This window comes from Citrus clementina, unplaced genomic scaffold (assembly GCF_000493195.1).
Source record: "Citrus clementina cultivar Clemenules unplaced genomic scaffold, Citrus_clementina_v1.0 scaffold_4, whole genome shotgun sequence".
Taxonomy (NCBI): domain Eukaryota; kingdom Viridiplantae; phylum Streptophyta; class Magnoliopsida; order Sapindales; family Rutaceae; genus Citrus; species Citrus x clementina.
Window position 1 is genome coordinate 18,514,932 of NW_006262274.1, and position 20,355 is coordinate 18,535,286.

Consider the following 20,355-nt stretch of genomic DNA (forward strand, 5'->3'; position numbering starts at 1 on the left):
GCTTAAGGGTCAAATTGATATGTTGGATAACTTTAATGAAAAAAATTTATTTCGTGTTGATTAAATCTATAAAATTTATACTGACATATCAGATAACCTTTATGTTAATAAATAGGTCATGTGACATGTCAATTTAACTTTTATATTGACATTTAAAAATATAAATATATATTTTGACATAAAAATTGCATGACTTGTGGTTTAGCGTTTATTTATTTTTATTGGTAGCGTTTATGTTGATGGAACGGTTTAAGGAAGTGTCAAATTCTTGGTTGTTCGGTGATAGTTTTCAAAACCTGGATCACGCGGGTTATTTTTCGTTACCTTTATCACCGAAAGGCTGTTTTAACCAACTAAAAATTAAAAGCTAAAACCCAAAACCCCCTCTTGTTCGTTTCCAGGGACTTCACCTTGATGGCCGAAAAGCAACTGGAAATCCTCCGCGGGTACGAGCTGCGGCTCTTGCGCTGCACCCTCGCTCCCCCACCGTCCGATCTTCGCATTCAATCGCAACCGTTGAACGAAGAAAGCCAATGCTCTCTCCTTCCACTCCACGAGCACATCAACAGCCTCATCGACTCCATCGAGTCCGGCCACTATCTCCAGGCTCTGTCCTCCGACGCGGCTAAACTCGTCCTGGACACGCTCGACTTCGTCGACCTCAACGACTCAGCCGAGTGTGCCGACCGCGTCTACTCCGCACTTCTCCAGCGTGTCGAAACGTTTATTGTGAACGATTCCGAAAATGACGTGGATAAGGCTTGTCGAGTTATTCTGCTCATGTGTCTTTCAATTGCTGCTCTTTTTTGGTTCACTCAGTGTAACGTGACTGGGTGAGTTGCTTATTTATAAATTTTTAAATAATTGCAATTAATATAATAAATATTAATAAAAAAAAAAAGGTTTAGTGATGAACTTTTGAACATGAATTAGTAGGCCTTCAGTTCTTAATTTGCCAAAGTGTCGGTTTCCACTAGAAGTTTCAACTTTAGAAGGCAACGAATTGATAGAGTGGGAGAATTGGGCGCGTTATCAGCTCATGTCTGTTGGCTCTGACTTGCTGGGAAAGTTCTCCTATCTTCAGGTACTCAGTCTATCCAAAAATGAATAGATTCTATTGCTTAGACAGTGTTAATATTAATATTAGCTTTTTTAACTTATTTTACATTTTGTGATCTTTTTGTAGTATATAGTTTTTGCCAAAATGTTGCTCATCAAGACAAAAGATTTGCTGTTTGATGCAACTGTGTTGCCTGTGAATGGGATTAGAACCATTTCATGGTGGCTCACAAGACTCCTACTTATGCATCAAAGGATTTTAGATGAGCGGTCGTCTTCTTTGTATGATCTATTGAAAGTTTTTATGGCTGAGACTTTACAACATTTTGGCACTTTGGAAAACGTAACTACTTATTGGGGCAACCAGTTGCATGATATCGATCCTTCAGAGATTGTTTCAACAGTTCATTTGGAAGCAGGACTGTTAGAACACATTTACAGGAGAGTTGATTCTTGCAGGTGAGTTATCCTGGGAAAGTTTTATATTCGGTGGTCTTATTTCTGGCTACATTAGAAAAGTTTTCTCTTGGAAACATGTTATTTCCAACATGGAACTTGCCTGTAGAACTCTCTCAGTCATTGCAGATGATTTTGTGCATTGTGTGTGAGGGAGGTGCAAGAATGAAGTTTTATGTTTGGACTTCATCAAAATCTCCCATTTTTTAATGTATATTGTTTCAATCATCGAACATTAGTTTGAGTTGTTAGCACTGGAATTTGCATTAACTGATTACTAACTTCCATCATTACCATTACTATAGGACTTCTTCTATAGTTTCTGCTGATTTCTAAAATGCTTTACGGTATCAGGAAACGTTTTGAATCAGCTGAAGTGGCAGCTGGTCTCCAGCTTTCGGTTACTGCGGTTCTTGGTTTCCGTACCATCCACCAGGTAAAGATCGAATGTGCATCATTTATAAAGTTGTCGGGATCTACCTTCTTAGCTTTGAGATTGCTCCTGCATATAGGTAGAGCCAAAGGCACAAATGGTACTTGTTGCAAACACAAGCTCATCCAACACTTCTGATGCCTGCCCTTCAATAAGCCAAGTCATTCATACACATGATTCTACTATTGGTGATGCCACTGATGTTTTTGTGACCCCAAAATTATTGGGGAATAGTCATGAATCTGAAACTGGAGTCCAATGCGTTCATGCTGGTGGCTCAGCAGCCCATTTAAAGGCAATCCAACAGGCAGTGATCTTGTCGAAGTGCCTTCTAATAGAAAAGAGCTCACGGCAAGATGAAATGCAAAGTAAGTTGTTTTATGGTTGGGCAGTGCGTAGTCGTCTTGTTAAATGCCATAAGACGTTAAGCATATTGCTATTTAATTTTTAAATCATTCTCAGTAATAATTCCTTTAGTAGATTGATGATAAGAGATTGCATTACAGATGATAACTGAGCACAATTTTTGTAGTTGTATCCCTGTACATCCATCTTAATATCCTCATTATATTCACATGCCTTTTACGGGTGTTATTTCTGGATGCTGAATGCTTTGTTCCACTTCTGGATACCAAATGCTTTGTTCCACAAAGCTGAGCTGGTTGCAAAGCTAGCTGATGAGGTCAACATGTCCCTTAACTAATTTGAGGATGAACACTGTGTTCCTGAAAGTCTTACTCTAATGATACTTAAAGAAGCAATGAGAATGGATGTTGCAGCAGCTTTGCCTGAACTCAACCCCAGTTCCAAACATGGAACATGTGAAAACCAAAAATGCTTTGTTTTTTTCTCTTTATGACTTCTCTAGTTGGGGAATGTATTAGATATTCACCTAATCAGTAGGCCTTGAAGGGATCCCATGTTAGCCCCTTGATGTTGGTCTGTAACTAAGTAAATACTTGACCTTGAAAAAGCTTTTGGATCTGTTGATTTGGTCATTTGCTGATTTATAGCTTGTTTTCTGATTCAGGATGGGATATGGCTCCATACATAGAGGCAATTGATTCACAGCAGTCGTCATGCTTCATTGTAAGTATATATACAATACAGTGTCAGTTTTTCTTGATGTTAAATTTCATATCTTGAAGTGGTACTTCTGATTCTCACATGATTTTTCCATCTTTCAGCTAAAGGTTTTCTGTGATCTCTTACGTGTTAGATGGGAGTCCACCCGTAGTCGCACAAAAGGGCGTGCTTTAGAGATGTTGGACAAACTGGTATGATCTGTGAGCCTTTTCTTCTTAAATATTTTGTTGCCTAAACATTTACATTCAAATCGACAAGAGTTGCTTATCCATCTATAGAAGATTCCAAACTTTCTGCAGCTAGTACTTTATTGGACCCAAAAGCTTTTTTGCTTTTTCTAAGCTGCTAATCAAGACTAGATTTCTCTCCCTTATATCGCTAGATATCCCATTAATTGTTAGATTTAATTGTCTAGAGACATTATGTACTGTGAAAATTCAGATTTCCTCTGTTTTAATCTCTATTTTCTCTTATTATACAATAGAGAAGAATACCTATTTATATACATTACACCCTAAGAACAAAATGGTAAAAACAGTTAGGATATTGCAAATCAGTATCCCTGAAAATTAGGGATTGTATCTCCTAAAATCTAGTATTTAAGTCAACACATAACTGTAAAATACAGCTGACATCTACAACAATAGTCAACACACAGTTGTAAAATACAACTGACATCTGCAACACTCCCCCTCAAGCTGGAGCATAGATGTTCTTCATGCCGAGCTTGCATACAAACTCTTCAAACTTGTGTCCAAGTATTCCTTTTGTCAACATATCTGCAGTTTGTTGTCTTGTTGGAATATACACCAAACAGATAACTCTAGTTTCCAATTTCTCTTTAATAAAATGTCGGTCTACCTCCACATGTTTTGTCCTGTCATGATGGACAAGATTATGAGCAATATTAATTGCTACCTTATTGTCACAGTAAAGTTGCATAGGACTGTTTTTGATTAACTGCAGTTCTTTGAGAACACGTTCTATCCACATAAGCTCACATACCGCATGTGCTAGTACTCGAAACTCTGCTTCTGTACTGCTTCGTGCCACTACAGTTTGCTTCTCCACGTTACAAGGTTTCCCCACACCTTAGTACAATAACTTGTTGTAGACTTCCTATCCATGACGTTTCCAGCCCAATCCGCATCAACAAAAGCTTCTACATTCTTTTTTTCTCCCTTTTCAAAATAAAGTCCCTTTCTCGGTGTTGACTTTAGGTATTGAGCTTTTCTTGGAGAGTGCATAAATTGGCTCACTAAGCTAACAACAAAAGTAATATTAGGTCTAGTATGGGAAAGATAAATTAATCTCCTTATTAGTCTTTGATATCTCCCCCTCTCCACGGGTGCACTATTTTCTTCAAGACCCAACTTGCTATTTGGTTCAGTTGGTGTGGCAGCAGGTTTACAGTCAATCATACCAGTGTCCTTTAGCAAATCTAGGGTGTATTTCCGCTGTGTAACTAGAATACCTTTAGCTGTTCTAGCTACCTCCATTCCTAAAAAATAACGTAATGGTCCAAGATCCTTGATTTCAAACTCACAAGCTAATTTTGCCTTTAATCCTTCCAGCTCTTCTTTGTCATCTCTTGTTAGTATAATGTCGTCAACATATACACGATCAAAATAGCTAACTTCCCTTCTTTAGAGCGTTTGTAGAACATAGTGTGATCAACTTGCCCTTGAGAATAACCATAGTTCTTCAAGACTTTTCCAAATCGGTCGAACCAGGCCCTAGGGGACTGTTTAAGGCCATATAGAGACATTTTTAACCGACAAACTCTTCTAGCAGGTCCTTTTTCTTCAAAACCAGGCGGCATATCCATGTAAACTTCCTCTTCCAATTCTCCATTCAAGAAGGCACTCTTGATATCGAGCTGGTTGAGAGGCCAATCTAAATTTGCAGCAAGAGAGAGAAAGATCCTTACAGTATTAAGTTTTGCCACTGGGGCAAAAGTCTCTAGGTAGTCCACCCCATAGGTTTGTGTGAAACCCTTCGCCACGAGTCTTGCTTTGTACCGGTCTACACTTCCATCAGCCTTATATTTGACTGTAAATACCCACTTGCACCCCACAGTCCTCTTGTCTTTACGTCTTGGTACAAGCTTCCATGTGTTATTCTTTATTAAGGCTGCCATTTCTTCTTGAACAGCTTTCTTCCACTCATTTGACTCTAAGGCTTTATGGATGTTTCTTGGAATAGTGCTATGAGATAGATTAGCCACAAAATTTCTATACTCTTTAGATAGATTTGCATATGACAAGAACTTGTAGATAGAATGTTTGGTGCAATTTCTTACCCCTTTCCTTATCGCAATAGGCAAATTTGTGGACTTCTGAGCTTCGTTCTCAGCATATTCAGTAGGTGGGTTTTGATCCTCCCTGAGTTCAGATCTTGGTTCTGCTTGGTCTATAAGTGGCTGTACCTCTTGAGTTTTATTCTTCCTTCGTGAATAAACATGAAACTCGCCTATAGGTTCCTCCAAATGTGAATTGGCTTTTATCCCTTCATTCCTTGGTGACACTATTGGTTGATTAAGTTCTATGGTGTTAGGTAGGTTAGGATGAATGTCTGGACTGAGGGAGGAGGTATTTGGTAGATTGAGTTGTAGGCTGGAACTGCTGGACATATTGGGTTCTAGGCTGGAATTACTAGGCATCTTAGGTTCTAAAATGTCAAGAAGATCCCAAGAATTATCTTCTCTCAAATTCTGCCCCTGAAGAGAATTACTCGGGTAAAAAGGCCGATTTTCAAAGAACTTAACATCCATGCTGACAAATAATTTTTTTGTAAGAGGATAATAGCACTTGTACCCTTTCTTGGTAGGAGAATATCCTAGAAATAGGCACTTGATGGCTCTAGGAGACAGCTTTGTTCTTTGAAGACTTGGAAGATAGACAAAGGCTGTACAACCAAAAGTTTTGAGTGCAAGATTAGAGGTAACAAGGTGATTTTGTGGGTAGCTGTCAAGAAAAACATAAATAGGTGTCTTGAATTTAAGAACTTGAGAGGGCATACGATTTATGAGATAAGATGCTGTAAGAATGGCCTCTCCCCAATATATTTTTGGTACATTAGTTGTGAACATAATGGCCCTAGCAACCTCTGAAAGGTGTATGTTTTTACGTTCCGCAACCCCATTTTGTTGTGGTGTTCCGGAACAAGAACTTTGGTGGACAATTCCTTGTTGTGATAGGTAATTCCCTAAAATAGAATTGAAATACTCAGTTCCATTATCTGTACAGAATACACGAATGTCAGTTTAAAACTGATTTTTTACCATGGCATGGAACTGTTTAAAAGTTTGTCCAGCTTCAGATTTTTCCTTCAAAAGGTACACCCAAGTGGTCCTAGAGAGGTCATCTATGAATGTAATGAACCATTTTGCTTTTGACAGGTTGTGAACCCTTGAGGGGCCCCAAATATCACTATGAATCAAAGAGAAAGGTTGGGATGGTTTATAAGTACGGGCAGGAAATGGAACACGTGTTTGTTTACCCATTTGACAAAAATCACAATATAATAAACTCAAATCTTTATTTTTAAATAAGGAAGGAAACAAGGTTTTTAGATATGGAAAGCTAGGGTGGCCTAACCTATAGTGCCACAACATTATTTCAGAAGAAACAAATTCACATTGAGAAACCTAAGCATGTCCTTTCACGGGTCCTTTATTCTCGAGATAATACAGCCCCTCATATTCCTTCGCATTCCCAATCATCCTCCCCAAGATTGGATCTTGAAATAGACATTTAGAACCACAGAATTTTGCTACACAGCTTGTGTCCTTGGTAAGTTTATTAATTGAAAGAAGATTACATTTAAGATTTGGGACATATAAAACTGAAAAAAGAGTCAAACAATCTGATAGTTTTATTGTTCCTTTTCTAGCAATAGTGGATAATGATCCATCAGCAATCCTCACTTTATAATTACCTGGACATGGAGTGTAACTAGAGAAAAATTGAGAAGACCCTGTCATATGGTCTGAGGCCCTTGAATCAACAATCTAAGGACCTTTTTCAAGGGATTGGATGTTAAGGGCTGATGGGTTACCTGTATGGACTGCATTACAACCAGAGGAGGTCAAGTCATTTCTTTTTGCTTGCTGATTTTGTATGAGAAGCTGTTGCAGCATCTCAAATTGATCTTTTGTGAGGGCAAACTGATTAGTTTTCTCTGTCACCATTCCTTTTGCTTCCTGCTGACGTTTTGGTTTCCAATCTGCTGGCTTTCCATGAAGCCTCCAGCATGAGTCTCGAGTATGTCCTTTCCTGTGGCAATAGTCACAGTAAGGACGTTCTCCATGTTTTTGTCCCTTTTGGTCAGCTGACTAGTCTGTCTTTTTGGTCACCAGCGCTGATCTCTCTGTCTCGGCTTCCTTTACCAGTCCCATCATGACTCTTTTTTGACTTTCTTCACGCCTTACCTCAGCAAAAGCTTCTTGGATGGAGGGTAGAGGATTCTTTCCCAATATTCTGCCACGAACTTCATCAAGTTCTTTGTTGAGTCCATAAAGGAAATCAAAGAGGCGTTCTTTATTCAACATCCTCTTATATTTAATGGCATCCTCGGAGCAATGCCACTGCGATTCATAGTAAAAGTCGAGTTCTTGGCATATATTGTTTAGAGAACTGAAATATTGAGTCACTGAAAGACTCCCTTGTTTCTGGTCACGTAATTGTGACTTGATTTCAAAGAGCTGAGCTGCATTCCCAAGGTCAGAGACTCAGAGTAGGTTTCTGTCACAGCTTCCCAAAGCTCCTTCGCAGATGGTAGGAAGAGATAAGTCCTACCAATATCCACGTCCATCGAGTTGATCAACCAAGCTTGCACCATTGAATTTTCAGCATCCCACTGCGGATAACTAGGATCTAAGACATCAGGGGCTTTGGTTTCCCCTGTAATATACCCTAATCGGCCTTTGCCACAAAAAAATAGGGTGACGGATTGAGACCATTGCAAAAGGTTTCTGCCATTTAACTTGTGCAGAGTTATTTGCAAATAGGGGTTTTTGGTACCTAAGGAGACTGAAGAGATGTCCTGCCTTGTTACAGAACCGGAGGAAATCTCAGATTCTTGTGCAGGGTTTGTTGTCTTCTCCATTGGATGGTTTGAGACTTTAGAATTGGAAGAGGAGAAAATTTCAGAGGCTCAGCTCAAAAGCTGCTCTAATACCATGTGAAAATTCAGATTTCCTCTGTTTTAATCTCTATTTTCTCTTATTATACAATAGAGAAGAATACCTATTTATATACATTACACCCTAGGAACAAAATGGTAAAAACAGCTAGGATATTGCAAATCAGTATCCCTGAAAATTAGGGATTATATCTTCTAAAATCTAGTATTTAAGTCAACACGTAGCTGTAAAATACAGCTGACATCTACAACAATAGTCAACACACAGCTGTAAAATACAGCTGACATCTGCAACATGTACTTGCATCTCTGCTTTTCACTTCACAACTGATTTCATGTGCTATCTTGTGTTCTGGTTCAAGATTTTTGATGGTTGCTTAACATCATATTTTGCTTTGTTTCAGGTTGAGGGCATTTCTAATTCTTCTCCCGGTGTGACTCAAAGGATTCCCTTTTGTTATGTGATTTACGTTCCAACTATTCCTGCCCTGCGAAAGTAAAACTATTTCTTCTGCATCTTTGAATGATTGTGATTTAGTTTTCTTGTCATTTTGCCAACTATCATTATGCTGTCATTGTTTCATATCTTAGTTGATATATGTTGACTTGGTTAGAGTTTAATTGCTCTGTTTATTCTCTTCATAATCTGTCTATTTCGATTTTTCTTGATTTTAGGGAATTTGCTGAACTTTTAGTAAGCTGTGGCTTGATTGGAGAGGCTATTAAAATTTTTGAGGATCTGGAGTTGTGGGATAATCTAATATACTGCAACTGGTATGGTGTCATAGATAACCATTATCCTAATCTCTCTCTCTCTCTCTCATGTTGCTAATGGGAGTTGGTTTTGTGTATGATGTAAAAAACAGCCTATTGGGGAAGAAAGCAGCAGCTGTTGAACTAATAAAAGCAAGGCTGTCTGAAAAGCCTAATGACCCTAGATTATGGTTTGTTGATGAGCCTTTTCTACGATCCATTTTATAGTTACTTCTCATTTCAGTTAAATCCATTGTTGATGTCACTTATTGCAATGTAGGGATAATTGTTCATTGGATGTGAGGATATTGTCAAAAGAAAATGAAACATTTTAATTTTATCTTTTACTTGCTGTAGCCGATTTAAAAGCTCACAGTGCGTTCTTACTGATTGCTTTTGGTCTTGCATTTGAGTCAATGGATTTTATACTCATATTCTGACATTTATTGTTAGTCTTCTGACGGTTCTGCACCTTGGTCCTATATTATCTTCAGCAGTATTATCTAAAAGATAAGTTTTTGCCGAAGAAAATTTGCATTCTAAACTAGAAAATGAGGGGCCTGGGGGGGGGGGGGGGCGGGGGCGCAACAGGAGACTGTTTTCCACTTATCCTCTTCCCTGCCTGCATTTTAGATGATTCTGATGCACCAGGTGCTGTGAAATGGTTGAGAAATACATACCATCAAGTGAATTCTGAAAATCATATCCTTCTTGAAAATATTTGGTGCTAGACATTTGAATATATGGCCACAATTTAAACAATAAAGATTTTCTGCATTGATTTCTTATAATGGATATATGCATGTAAGTAAAATATGATATCTTTTGATTATTGGCCCATTTGTTCAGAAAGAAGGAAAAAAAAAAATACATGGTGATAATGTAGCCAGAATGATGAGTTGAATTGTGGGTTGCTGACTTGTGATACATTTTGTAGGTGTTCATTAGGTGATGTTACAAATAATGATGCCTGTTATGAAAAAGCTTTGGAAGTTTCGAATGATAAGTCAGCTCGAGCTAAGGTGATATTTGTTGCACAGAGAAAATGTAGTTCACATTATGCTTGTACCGTGATCATTTTTTAGTTAACATATCTTTATGTGAATCAGAGGTCTCTAGCTCGTAGTGCTTACAATAGAGGGGAGTACGAGACGTCTAAAATCCTTTGGTATGTTGCTTTAATGCTTTACTTCTCTTTCTGCCACACAGTAATTTGCTGCATTGACAACTGAGATGGCTGAATGACAATTTACCCTTGGTTTTGTCTCAGGGAGGCTGCCATGGCCTTGAATTCTTTGTATCCAGATGGCTGGTTTGCTCTTGGTGCTGCTGCATTGAAGGTATCATATTTTTGTATTAGTATGTGTTTAGTGTGGAGAGATTTCTTATCCTTTTGCCCCAAGTTTCTGAAACTCTCGGCTGAAATATAAATACAGGCTCGGGATGTTGAAAAGGCTCTGGATGGGTTTACTCGGGCTGTTCAACTTGATCCAGACAATGGGGAAGCTTGGAACAATATTGCTTGCTTGTATGCTCTTTTCTTTGTCATCATGTCATTCCATCCTCTTGCTCTGTATTCTTTAATATGGTGTCAATCACTTTCATCTTCTATCTGCAAGAGTATGCTTCCCATATTTGGTTTACTTTGTTTTGACTTTCTTGTTGCAGTTGTTCTATATAAATTTTATATGGTTCCATATTCCCTTGATGAGTGAATTTAGTTGCTGCAAATGCTAAGAGCTAGATAGTACTGTTATAATTAGGAATAGGGCAAATATTAGCCAGCTCTTTTGAGGATTATCCATAGCATATGCCTCCGTCGTTTTCAAAGCAATTGAAGTTCTCCTTTTCGTCTTATTTAAAAGAAAAAAGCACAAATTGCTTCCCTCACATCTCTCTACAGTCTCTTTTCTCTCTGTTTAATTTTTTCTTGTGCTTATTATTTGTCTTTTAATGCGTCTTTTCTTCTTATTTTATACTGTACTAGAGTTTGTGCAGTCTCAATTTCATCTTGTCTGTGACTTACTGTTTTTTTCGCAATTGTGGAACTTTATTTAGCAGCATAATTATTAGTTAGTGAGACATTAATTGGTAAACACCACTTGTGAAAAGATACGAAGAGCTACTTATTCTCTCTACTAGTACATTTAAAAAATTCATGAGAAAATATCTGGGATGGTAAAATTCTCGTCAATTATAACAATGGAAGTCTTGAGATTTATGTAATCTTGCAGGCATATGATCAAGAAGAAGAGCAAAGAGGCTTTTATAGCATTCAAGGAGGCCCTAAAGTTCAAGTTCTGTTTTTTTCCCCCCTGATCACAACATTTTTATTTTCTGTCATGCACAATGCAGTCGGACACTATCTGATCACTAGAACACTGTCATACATAATTTGTTGCTGCTAGGCAAAAGGTGATATCTAATGTAATAACCTATAACATGATTTTGTAACAGACGGAACAGTTGGCAATTGTGGGAAAACTACAGCCATGTTGCTTTGGATGTGGGCAATATTGGTCAGGTAACCGCGGTTGTGCGCTTAATTTCGATCATTTATCACTGAAATCTTTTGAGATGAAGTTGGCATTTTCTTAGCCACCCTCTGATGGTTTTGATTGCTTCATGTATGTTGTCATCTTTGTCAACTAATGAAAGCTGCAGAGATTTTGTCATCTTTTCATTTAAAAGAATTTGATAGTTTATAGCCCATTGTCATTTTTGCATATGTATGTTATTGTTCTTTTGACCTTTTTGTACCTCAGCTTCATCCTTTTATGCAAGCAATTCGTTGTCAAGAAATATCTGGATAACAATTTTTTCCCATGAATATTTTTACGCTCATCAAGGTCCTTGAACAGTCATGGTTAATGGATTACAGATTCTCAAATTTATAATTATTTTTTTCAGGGTCATTGTCCTTTGATATATGCAACTTGATGCATGACTTTCTAATGATTAACTCCCTGCCCTCACCATGGTCGTATAAATATTTTGACAAGTGGGGATTGTATGATTACTTTGTGCTAGGAATTTTTTTGGTTGGAAAGAAATGGGAGGATTTTTCAAGAAGCTAGGGAGGGAAGACACCAAATTATTTTTGGTGGATAAAGCCTGCTGTCACTTTGGGCATCAATTTCTAATGAATGCAATAATGTTCCTTTCTTTGCTATTCATTAAAATTGAGTTGTTCTTCTTGGATGGCCTTCTTTTTACTTCTCATTATTTTGCCAGCTTGTTGATTGTCATTTTTGCTTGTTGGCAGTCTTTTCCTGCAGTGTTAATAATATTTAATTATAATATTAGACATCAGTGTCCTCAACATGATCTCTCTCCCAAATTTTTACTCTTTTATTCATTATAGTTTTAGCAGTTTCTTTATTTTTGTTTTATTTTATTTTTGCAGGCTCTAGAGGCTGTGCAGACGGTGTTGAACATGACTAATAATAAAAGAATTGATACTGAATTATTAGAAAGAATAGTGCTAGATCTGGAAGGAAGGACTTCAATTATAGAATCTGAGTCTTGCAGGACTACGCATAATCTTAACAGAACTAATAACACTTGTGCAAAAGATTTACCTGTAGAATCTGTCCATGTATCATCACCTGAGGAGTCAATCATGGGAAGATCACGAGAAAATGAGCACTTGATGGAGTTTCTTGGGAAAATTCTTCAGCAGGTTGCACATGTTTCCGTGATCATCTTTTTTCCGTCTTTTAATACTGAGCTAAGGGACATTCTCTCTCTTTCACGCATATCCAAAACACATGTACATATTTCTCATATTTCTATGCGTATATATTATCATTTCTGATCTTTCTTAGTTTATATGATAATTGTCTTTGGGCATATGATTCATATTTGCTGGGCATCCTATGGTCTGTGGGTCAATAATAATCCATAGTATCTGAATTTCTTGACAAAATTGGTCATTTTGGCAAATCATTTGGACGTATCTATGCAGCAGTTTACTATTTTAGTGCTTGCAGGAATTGGTATGCTTAAATTTTGGGCTTAAATTGTGGGAAAATAATCAAAGTGATATGCAAATTAATTCAAGCCACACGAGGAAAGAATATCCTTTCTTTTTTTTTTTTTTTAAGCTTATGTTACATGTTTCTCTGTATGGCATAGGTAGTTCGAAGTGAGAGTAGTGCAGATATGTGGGGATTATATGCAAGGTGGCTTAAATGTAAAGGAGATCTTACAATGTGCTCTGAAGCCCTCTTAAAGCAAGTCAGATCATATCAGGTTTTTCCATAAATCTCATCATCTTATAATAAGTTAGCATTATGTTTTACTTTGATGTTGATGGAATTTGTTAATGCTAATCAAATTTTGTTAATCTCTCTCTCTCTCTCTCTCTTTTAAAAAGAAGGCAAAGAAAAAGCTGTGATTTCATTTTTGTTTTCTAAATTTGTTAAATAAAGGAATGACAAGTTGACAACTCAGCCTCTCTCTCTCTCTCTCGCTCTCTCTCTGTGTCTGTGTCAGGGATCTGATTTGTGGAAAGATAGAGATCGGTTTAAAAGGTTTTCATATGCATCCTTGGAACTTTGTAAGGTTTACACGGAAATTTCTTCCTCTTCTGGTAGCCGTCGAGAACTCTTTGCTGCTGAGATGCACCTGAAGAACGTACTTAAACAAGTAAAACACCTTATAATTTGATATTTAGGACACTTACAGTTGGTTTAAAGATTGCATTTTCCGTTTCTGTTTTTGACTGGTTCAGGGTAAAACTTTTTCCCACTGTGTTAGAGTGCATTTCTGTTATTATATAGTTTCTTAGAAGAGAATGCGCTTTTTGGAATCTCAGGCTGAAGGATTTGCTGACATGGAAGAGTTCAGGGATCTTCAAGCTTGCCTTGATGAAGTGAAGACGAAACTCCAATCTGGTCCCGTGGCTACCTAAGTATCAGGAACGTGCTATTTTTGAATATCAGGAATGTGCTATTATTTTAGTTCGTACTGTAGTTGAGACCTTAACCATGACTGAATATCTTGTATTGCTGTACCACCTTTTCTGTAACAAAACAGTCTAGTTTTAGTATTTTTATTATTTTTGTATTTTCAGTGCTGTAACTAATCTCATTTGACAATGTAAATATATGGCTTCAAGTTATTTAAATGTAAAATCAAGTGTTGTTTTCAACCTCTGTTCTTTTATGTATAGCTTACATGCCGTGATTTCATTAACCTCAATTTAAGGACAATTTCATATCTTTTTTCTTTCTGCTTTTCTTTTATCATTTAAGAACAAATATGAATATATTTCAGACAGCATTTAAACAAAGCAACCGAACGTCGCTGGTTTCTATTATTACATTGACAGCAATAAAACAAAGAAGCAACTGAAAGTTATCTTCATATGAGAATGAAAGCTTTTCAGCAGCATAACACTATTCATTTCCAAACGAGTTCCTCAACATGAGAACAAATTCGTAGACCTTTTCTGGGTCTGGAAGGATCCTGGCAACAGTTTCCCTTTGCATGCACTTGTTCATCCAAGCGGAGAATTTGGGGCACTCATTCGCATCCTTAAATCACCCAAATTTCTCAACCGCGTAAAACCAACAAATTTCTCAACCCCCAAATTTGGGACATCAACGAATCCAAAGCTATCCCCGCCAAAGAAATCCTTCTCCCCTAAAGCTCCCTCTAGTTGCTTCAATATCTCTATAAATTCATTCTTTGCCGTCTCCTGTGTTTTAAAAAATCTATTGTAATGGATCTATTGTAAATTTATCTAACTGCTTGTTATAATGCTTCTATTGCGGTGTTATTCGAGTTGTCATTTTCAGTTTTATTTTATTTGTTCTTTAAACATAGTTAATTTGAAATGTTCTTTAATATCCATTACACTTGAGATCATCAAATAAGTGATTCTTGAATATAATTGCTGTTGTTACTCGAATAAGAAAAGAAAACAAAAAATAGCTAAGGTAAAAGTAAATGGAAATGAGAGCAACGTGATTTTGCAAAGAGAACTTCACACTATCATAAAACCGAAAACATTACAATTTAAAGCTTTAATAACAACACATCAAAGTCAAATAACGACCCACTAGAATCATGGTCCAAAGATTGTGCCATGATCACAACATGAACTACAAAAAAATAACCAACACCAGAAAAGTAGGAACAGTTTGAAACTTTCAACTAAGCAGCATTTATGATTCCACATCAGCAGCCCTAAACACATCTTCTAACAATCGCAACTGCTCATTTTTGCTTCTGCCAATAAAGAGTTGATTGTAACCAAAGATTGTTGTCTTTATTGTCATTTGAGAGTAACAAATTACTTACGCAGTCACGTAAGTTGTTGGTTGGCCTCGCACATTTTTGAGAAGTTTGTTTCTGAAGGAAACCAGCTGAGCCGCAACCTCTTCCATGCTCATTCGTTCTCTCGGCAACTCTGAAGAGCAAATGGCTCCGATTCCCAGTACGGAAACCAAGCACTCTTTACCACTAAAACTTCTGGTCCATTGTTTGTGAGCATTGGCGTTGCTTTTCTCCCCTTCTTCTCTTTCTACAAGAAGCACTGGATCAACAATTTCAGCGAGTCTTTCAGGAAGAGCTTCCTTGACAAAATTATGTAGGGTTAGATTGCCTGTAAACATTTCATTCGTCGGCCTCTTTCCTGTAAACATTTCCAGCAAGAGTATTCCAAAACTGTACACATCTCCACTTGTTGAGACTTCGCTCCCCATTCCGTACTCTGCAATTCGAAAACTAAAATTGTTGGTTCAACTAGTAAAATCTCAAAGGATTGAAAGACAAGTTAATTAAATAATAGTAATTACCTGGAGCAGCATAACCAACGGTTCCTTTTACTCCAACAGAGCTTGATTGATTAGATGACAAGTTATTGGTGGCTTCCGGAAGGAATTTTGCTAATCCAAAATCACCTACATGGGCAGTCAATTCACTATCCAGAAGAACATTGCTTGGCTTGAGATCACAATGGACTATTGGAGTTTCGCAATAATGATGAAGATAATCCAATGCAGAAGCAACATCAACGGCAATACTCAGTCTTTGCAGGAGATTTAGATTCTTAAGTGCCTCACGGTTTGGATGCAACCATTCCTCCAGGCTTCCGTTAACCATGAACTCATAAACTAAAGCCTCGAAATCATTTCCTTGGAAGTCAACACTTGCACAGGAAGTTATTATTTTGACGAGATTCCGATGCCTAATATTTCTCAAGGCCTGACACTCCGCTATGAAACTCTTTGAAGCTCCTCGATGTTGAAGATTAAGCACCTTAACTGCCACCAGCGTTTCATGATCATCATGATTGAGGACTCCTTTATAGACCGAACCAAAGCTACCGGCACCAATCAAGTTTTCCAAAGAGAACCCGTCAGTTGCTTTGAACAGATTCTCATAGGACACTCGTAAAACCGAAGCCAAGAGAGCTGATGGAGGAGTGGCCGGCTTCCTTTTTGATTTGCCCCGCCAGGAAGTAATTATCAAACACGACATCCCTGTTACTAACAAAATTCCTGTAACAACAGGAATAATCAGTTTCAGGAAACGGGAACGTGATTGCATTGATTCTTTGATGGAACAAGTAGATAAATGCAACTCAGATATGCCACCACAGAGGTTATCATTTCCGTCAAGAGATATAGCACTCGAATTGCTGAAGACTCCTTTTATTGGTACTTCACCCTCAAAATGATTAAAAGACAGATTTAAATTCTGCAAAAAGGGAAAGTTTTCCAGATATTTTGGAATTCGGCCAGACAAATTGTTCCTCGAAAGATCAAGATTCTCAATGCCTCTCAAAGAACTGAATGATGAAGGGATATTCCCTTGAAAGAAATTACCATTCATGATGAGTTGTACCAACATAATGCAACTTCCTATACTGCTTGGAATTTCACCAGACAATTTGTTCTCCGATATGTCTATAAAACCCAGATTTTTCAAGATACCAAAATTAGAGGGCAAAGGACCATTCAAATGGTTTTGAGATAGATCAAGATAGATTGACAAGGAAGAGAGGCCAATCACTTCAGTGGGTATGGTACCACTGAGGTTGTTATTGGAGAGATCTAATAATATCAAGTTTTGGCATTTCCCTAGACTTGATGGAATGTTTCCCTCTAACATGTTTTCCGCAAAATCTAGTATAGCTAACGATGTCAAATTTCCTATAGAAGATGGAATTTCCCCCCAAAACTTGTTCCCCAGAAGCCACAACGTCTGCAGCTTATGAAGATCTCCTATACTTCCCGGAATTCGGCCTGTGAATTGGTTGCCCCCAAGGTGTAAAAGCTCTAAGTTAACAAGATTTCTTAATCGATTTGGGAAATTTCCGAACAACTGATTGTTTCCAACTATTAATATTCTAAGTCGGGTTGACAAGTTCCCCACAGCTTCAGGTAACATTCCACCAAAATTGTTGTCACTAATTTGCAGTAGCTCTAGTCTGGAAGCGTTGACCAAAGAATTGACAAATTCCAAGTCATCCTTTTTCCCATTTCCTAAGTGATTCAGATAAAAACTAACCCATTGGAGTTTATGTAAATTTTCCAAACTAGGCACCTTTCCACTGAATCCATTCATTGGGATTGTAAGTCTCATTAGATTTGAGGCATTGGATATTGAAGCAGGAATAGGCCCAGTAAACTGATTACCACCAACGTTTAATCGTTCAAGATTAGGCAGAGTGAAGCCTAAGTCTGATGGAAGGCTTCCTTGAAGTTGGTTATGAGGGAAATCCAAATAATTAAGCGAAGACAAGTTGTAGATTGAGAAAGGGATTTCACCTGATAGCTTATTTACTCCCAATAATATATCACGCATCCTCTTTAGCTGACCCAGTGTTTCAGGAATTTGTCCCACAAATTGATTTGCAGCTGCTGAGAGGACCTCGAGTGATGACAAATTGCCCAAGGAAGATGGGATTTCTCCCGAAAAATTGTTGTAGTGTACTGTGAGCATCCGGAGCTTTGATATGGAGCCTAGTAACCCAGGAACTTTCCCCACAAGCTCATTGACGCCTAACCTGAGGGATTCAAGGTTAACGCAATGCGATATGTTGTCAGGAATTTGACCTCCGAATGTATTGTTGTTCAGCTCCAAAATTCGTAACCTGAACAGATATCCAATCTCTTGAGGGATTTCGTTGCGGAAGCTATTGTTTTTGAGATCTAACACTCTGAGAAAACTCAAATTACCAATGTGAGGCGACAGAGACCCCTGCAAGAGTAAAGATGGAAGACGTAATCCAGTCACCCTTTGGTGCCGTCGACTGCAAGTGACACCTTTCCATTGACAAAAGTGCCTGGAATAGTTCCATGATCTCAAAACCTCAAGAGGGTCATGAGTAACTTTGGCCTTGAATTGAAGCAATGCAAGTTGATCAGTTTCATTGCTTTTGAGCATATAATCGGTTGATTGCAAGCTGAAGCTGAAGCAACATAAAATAAAGAAACAAATGCTTACAATGATTGAACTCATCATGTTTACAAAATTCATTTAACTGCCGAAGGAAATTAAAATGATAAAACTTTTATAGAGGTTTGTAAGATAAAATATGTTTGTATATATTTTGCAATGATTTATGGACTCTGTCTTTGATGCTCAAATGTGAACCAGGTGGCACCGTGACAGTGAAACTAATACTTTTTCTTTTTCTAATAATATTAATTATCATATTTATTACTATTGTAAGAATAATATACTGCAGCTTTAAAGAAAGACTCACCATACTCTCTTTTGAGTTTAATCACCAATATTGAAAAGGAAAAAAAAAGTAGGGCAAGAGAAAGGTAAATACGATGGGTGGAGTGTTAAGACTACTGTTAAATGAGTTGGGAAACGTTCAAAGCACGATGGGAATTAAAGATTCACAACACCTTTTTTCTAAAATTTTCAATACAGTCTCCCCCAAAATTTGCTAGTGCAACAAAGAGACGTCGCGCCGTTAACAATTTTAAACTGTAAATGACATGTCGTTTTCACAGAATTCGTTTAACTGCCGGAGGAAATTGAAATTATAAACTTTTATAAAGGTTGGTAAGAAAAAATATACTTGCACATATTTTTTTTTCAATGATTTATGGACGCTGTACTTGATGCTGAAATGTGAACCGGCTGGCACCGGGACAGTGAAATTAATGCTTTTTGTTTTTCTAATAATATTAATTATCCTTTTCCTTTAAGGAAGACCCGCCACACTCACTTTTGACGCTCTATCAGTTTCCAGCATGTTGTCGTTTTGTATTTTAGTGCATTAAAGAAATCCACAATGAATATAAAATAATTTAATCAACAGTATTAGAAAAAGAAAAAAAGTAGGATAAGAAAGTTAAGTATGATGGATGGAGTTTCACATTTCTGTTAAATGACTTAGGAAATGTTTAAAGCACCACAGGAATCAACGTTTCACACGCTTTTTAGATTTTTTTTCTAAAAGGAAAAAGATATTCTCACGAAAGAAAGTACAAAATTTCACACAAAACGGTGCATTTAAATAAAGTAAAATTGCAAAAATACTCAAAATATATAAGATTGATCATTTACACCCTCCTTGTTTTTTTTGGGTGAACTATTTCTGGAAAATGGGCAGAGCCTAGTTTTGGTTCAAAATTTGAAATAACAAATGGTATATTGGTGGAAAACCAACGACATATTTTCTAATGCTTAACCTAAATGGGAATTATATCGGTTTGTACTGTCAATATAACAAACAACTAACTAAATTATTTAGAAGTCATGAATAAAAATGGATAGAACAAGAAGTATATTGCTATTCGATGCAAGATGTTGGATTATTAAACCATAATAAAATAATATAACTACACATGTGCAATGTTATTCACTAAAAAGATTTAATTTAGATATTAAACAGTTAGTGCAACTGTATCGATCTCATCCTCATTAATTTAGAGTTTGAGAACTCATAATAAAAGAAAATAGAAATTTAAACATAGATCCTATCCTATTAAGTAGAATCAGAAAAGAAGTTTATAGAAATAATTTTTCACGGAAGCAATGAAATATTAATCCGGTTGATGGATATATTGGTGAACACATAATAGAATATTATAATAGATTTTTATCTATCAAGCAAAGGGAAGAATATAATTGGAATAACAAAAGAATTAGAAGTAAATAGTAATATGCTAATAGGATATAAAGGATTATTATTAATTATCGTATTTGTGTATATATATATATATTTTAAATGATTTAGGGACTCTGTACTTGATGCTGAAATGTGAACCGGCTGGCACCGGGACAGTGAAACGAGTACTTTTTTTATTATTACACGGCCTGTCGTTTTCAAAGAAAAATTTTATCATGGTATTCTTATCCCCTAGCTGCCGTTTGTCGTTTGGAATTTCTCTGTATAAGATTTTAAAGCAGCAAAAATTTCGCCATCTCGCGCCGGGGGGGTGGGG

General features: G+C 37.1%; 2 protein-coding genes across 12 annotated transcripts; one reads left to right on the forward strand and one right to left on the reverse strand.

The window, feature by feature from the left end:
• Positions 1 to 234: 234 nt before the first annotated feature.
• On the forward strand, positions 235 to 14,042 carry LOC18043716 (tetratricopeptide repeat protein 27 homolog). 11 transcript variants are annotated; one of them, XM_024185475.1, is made up of 21 exons: positions 235 to 833; positions 934 to 1,084; positions 1,187 to 1,518; positions 1,870 to 1,951; positions 2,028 to 2,316; positions 2,979 to 3,037; positions 3,136 to 3,225; positions 8,584 to 8,675; positions 8,855 to 8,953; positions 9,046 to 9,123; positions 9,870 to 9,954; positions 10,042 to 10,100; positions 10,203 to 10,272; positions 10,363 to 10,460; positions 11,167 to 11,229; positions 11,390 to 11,456; positions 12,339 to 12,437; positions 12,549 to 12,704; positions 13,070 to 13,186; positions 13,430 to 13,582; positions 13,752 to 14,042. In XM_024185475.1, exons 1-21 carry the CDS (start codon positions 415 to 417, stop codon positions 13,845 to 13,847), a joined length of 2,754 nt encoding a protein of 917 aa, XP_024041243.1. In that variant the 5' UTR covers positions 235 to 414; the 3' UTR covers positions 13,848 to 14,042. The 11 variants fall into 11 exon arrangements, with proteins under 11 accessions (XP_024041243.1, XP_024041237.1, XP_024041242.1 ...); XM_024185469.1 differs by having other exon boundaries at positions 12,339 to 12,704; XM_024185474.1 differs by having other exon boundaries at positions 12,339 to 12,614.
• Positions 14,043 to 14,435: 393 nt separating this feature from the next.
• Positions 14,436 to 18,334, reverse strand: LOC18043718 (probable LRR receptor-like serine/threonine-protein kinase At3g47570). Its single transcript, XM_006437465.2, has 3 exons — positions 15,739 to 18,334; positions 15,304 to 15,653; positions 14,436 to 14,636 (listed from the first exon to the last, which is right to left on the reverse strand). Exons 1-3 carry the CDS (start codon positions 18,332 to 18,334, stop codon positions 14,436 to 14,438), a joined length of 3,147 nt encoding a protein of 1,048 aa, XP_006437528.2.
• Positions 18,335 to 20,355: the final 2,021 nt, after the last annotated feature.

Bases quoted from the DNA above. Each gene is read 5' to 3' on its own strand.
- LOC18043716 (XM_024185469.1), top strand. From the start codon at position 415: ATGGCCGAAAAGCAACTGGAAATCCTCCGCGGGTACGAGCTGCGGCTC. The intron at 2,317-2,978 runs GTAAGTTGTTTT...TTTCTGATTCAG, and splicing joins ACGGCAAGATGAAATGCAAA to GATGGGATATGGCTCCATAC. The intron at 10,101-10,202 runs GTATGTTGCTTT...GTTTTGTCTCAG, and splicing joins GAGACGTCTAAAATCCTTTG to GGAGGCTGCCATGGCCTTGA.
- LOC18043718 (XM_006437465.2), bottom strand. From the start codon at position 18,334: ATGCTCAAAAGCAATGAAACTGATCAACTTGCATTGCTTCAATTCAAG. The intron at 15,654-15,738 runs GTAATTACTATT...TTCGAATTGCAG, and splicing joins CGTTGGTTATGCTGCTCCAG to AGTACGGAATGGGGAGCGAA. The intron at 14,637-15,303 runs GTTTCCTTCAGA...TTTAAAACACAG, and splicing joins AAGAGGTTGCGGCTCAGCTG to GAGACGGCAAAGAATGAATT.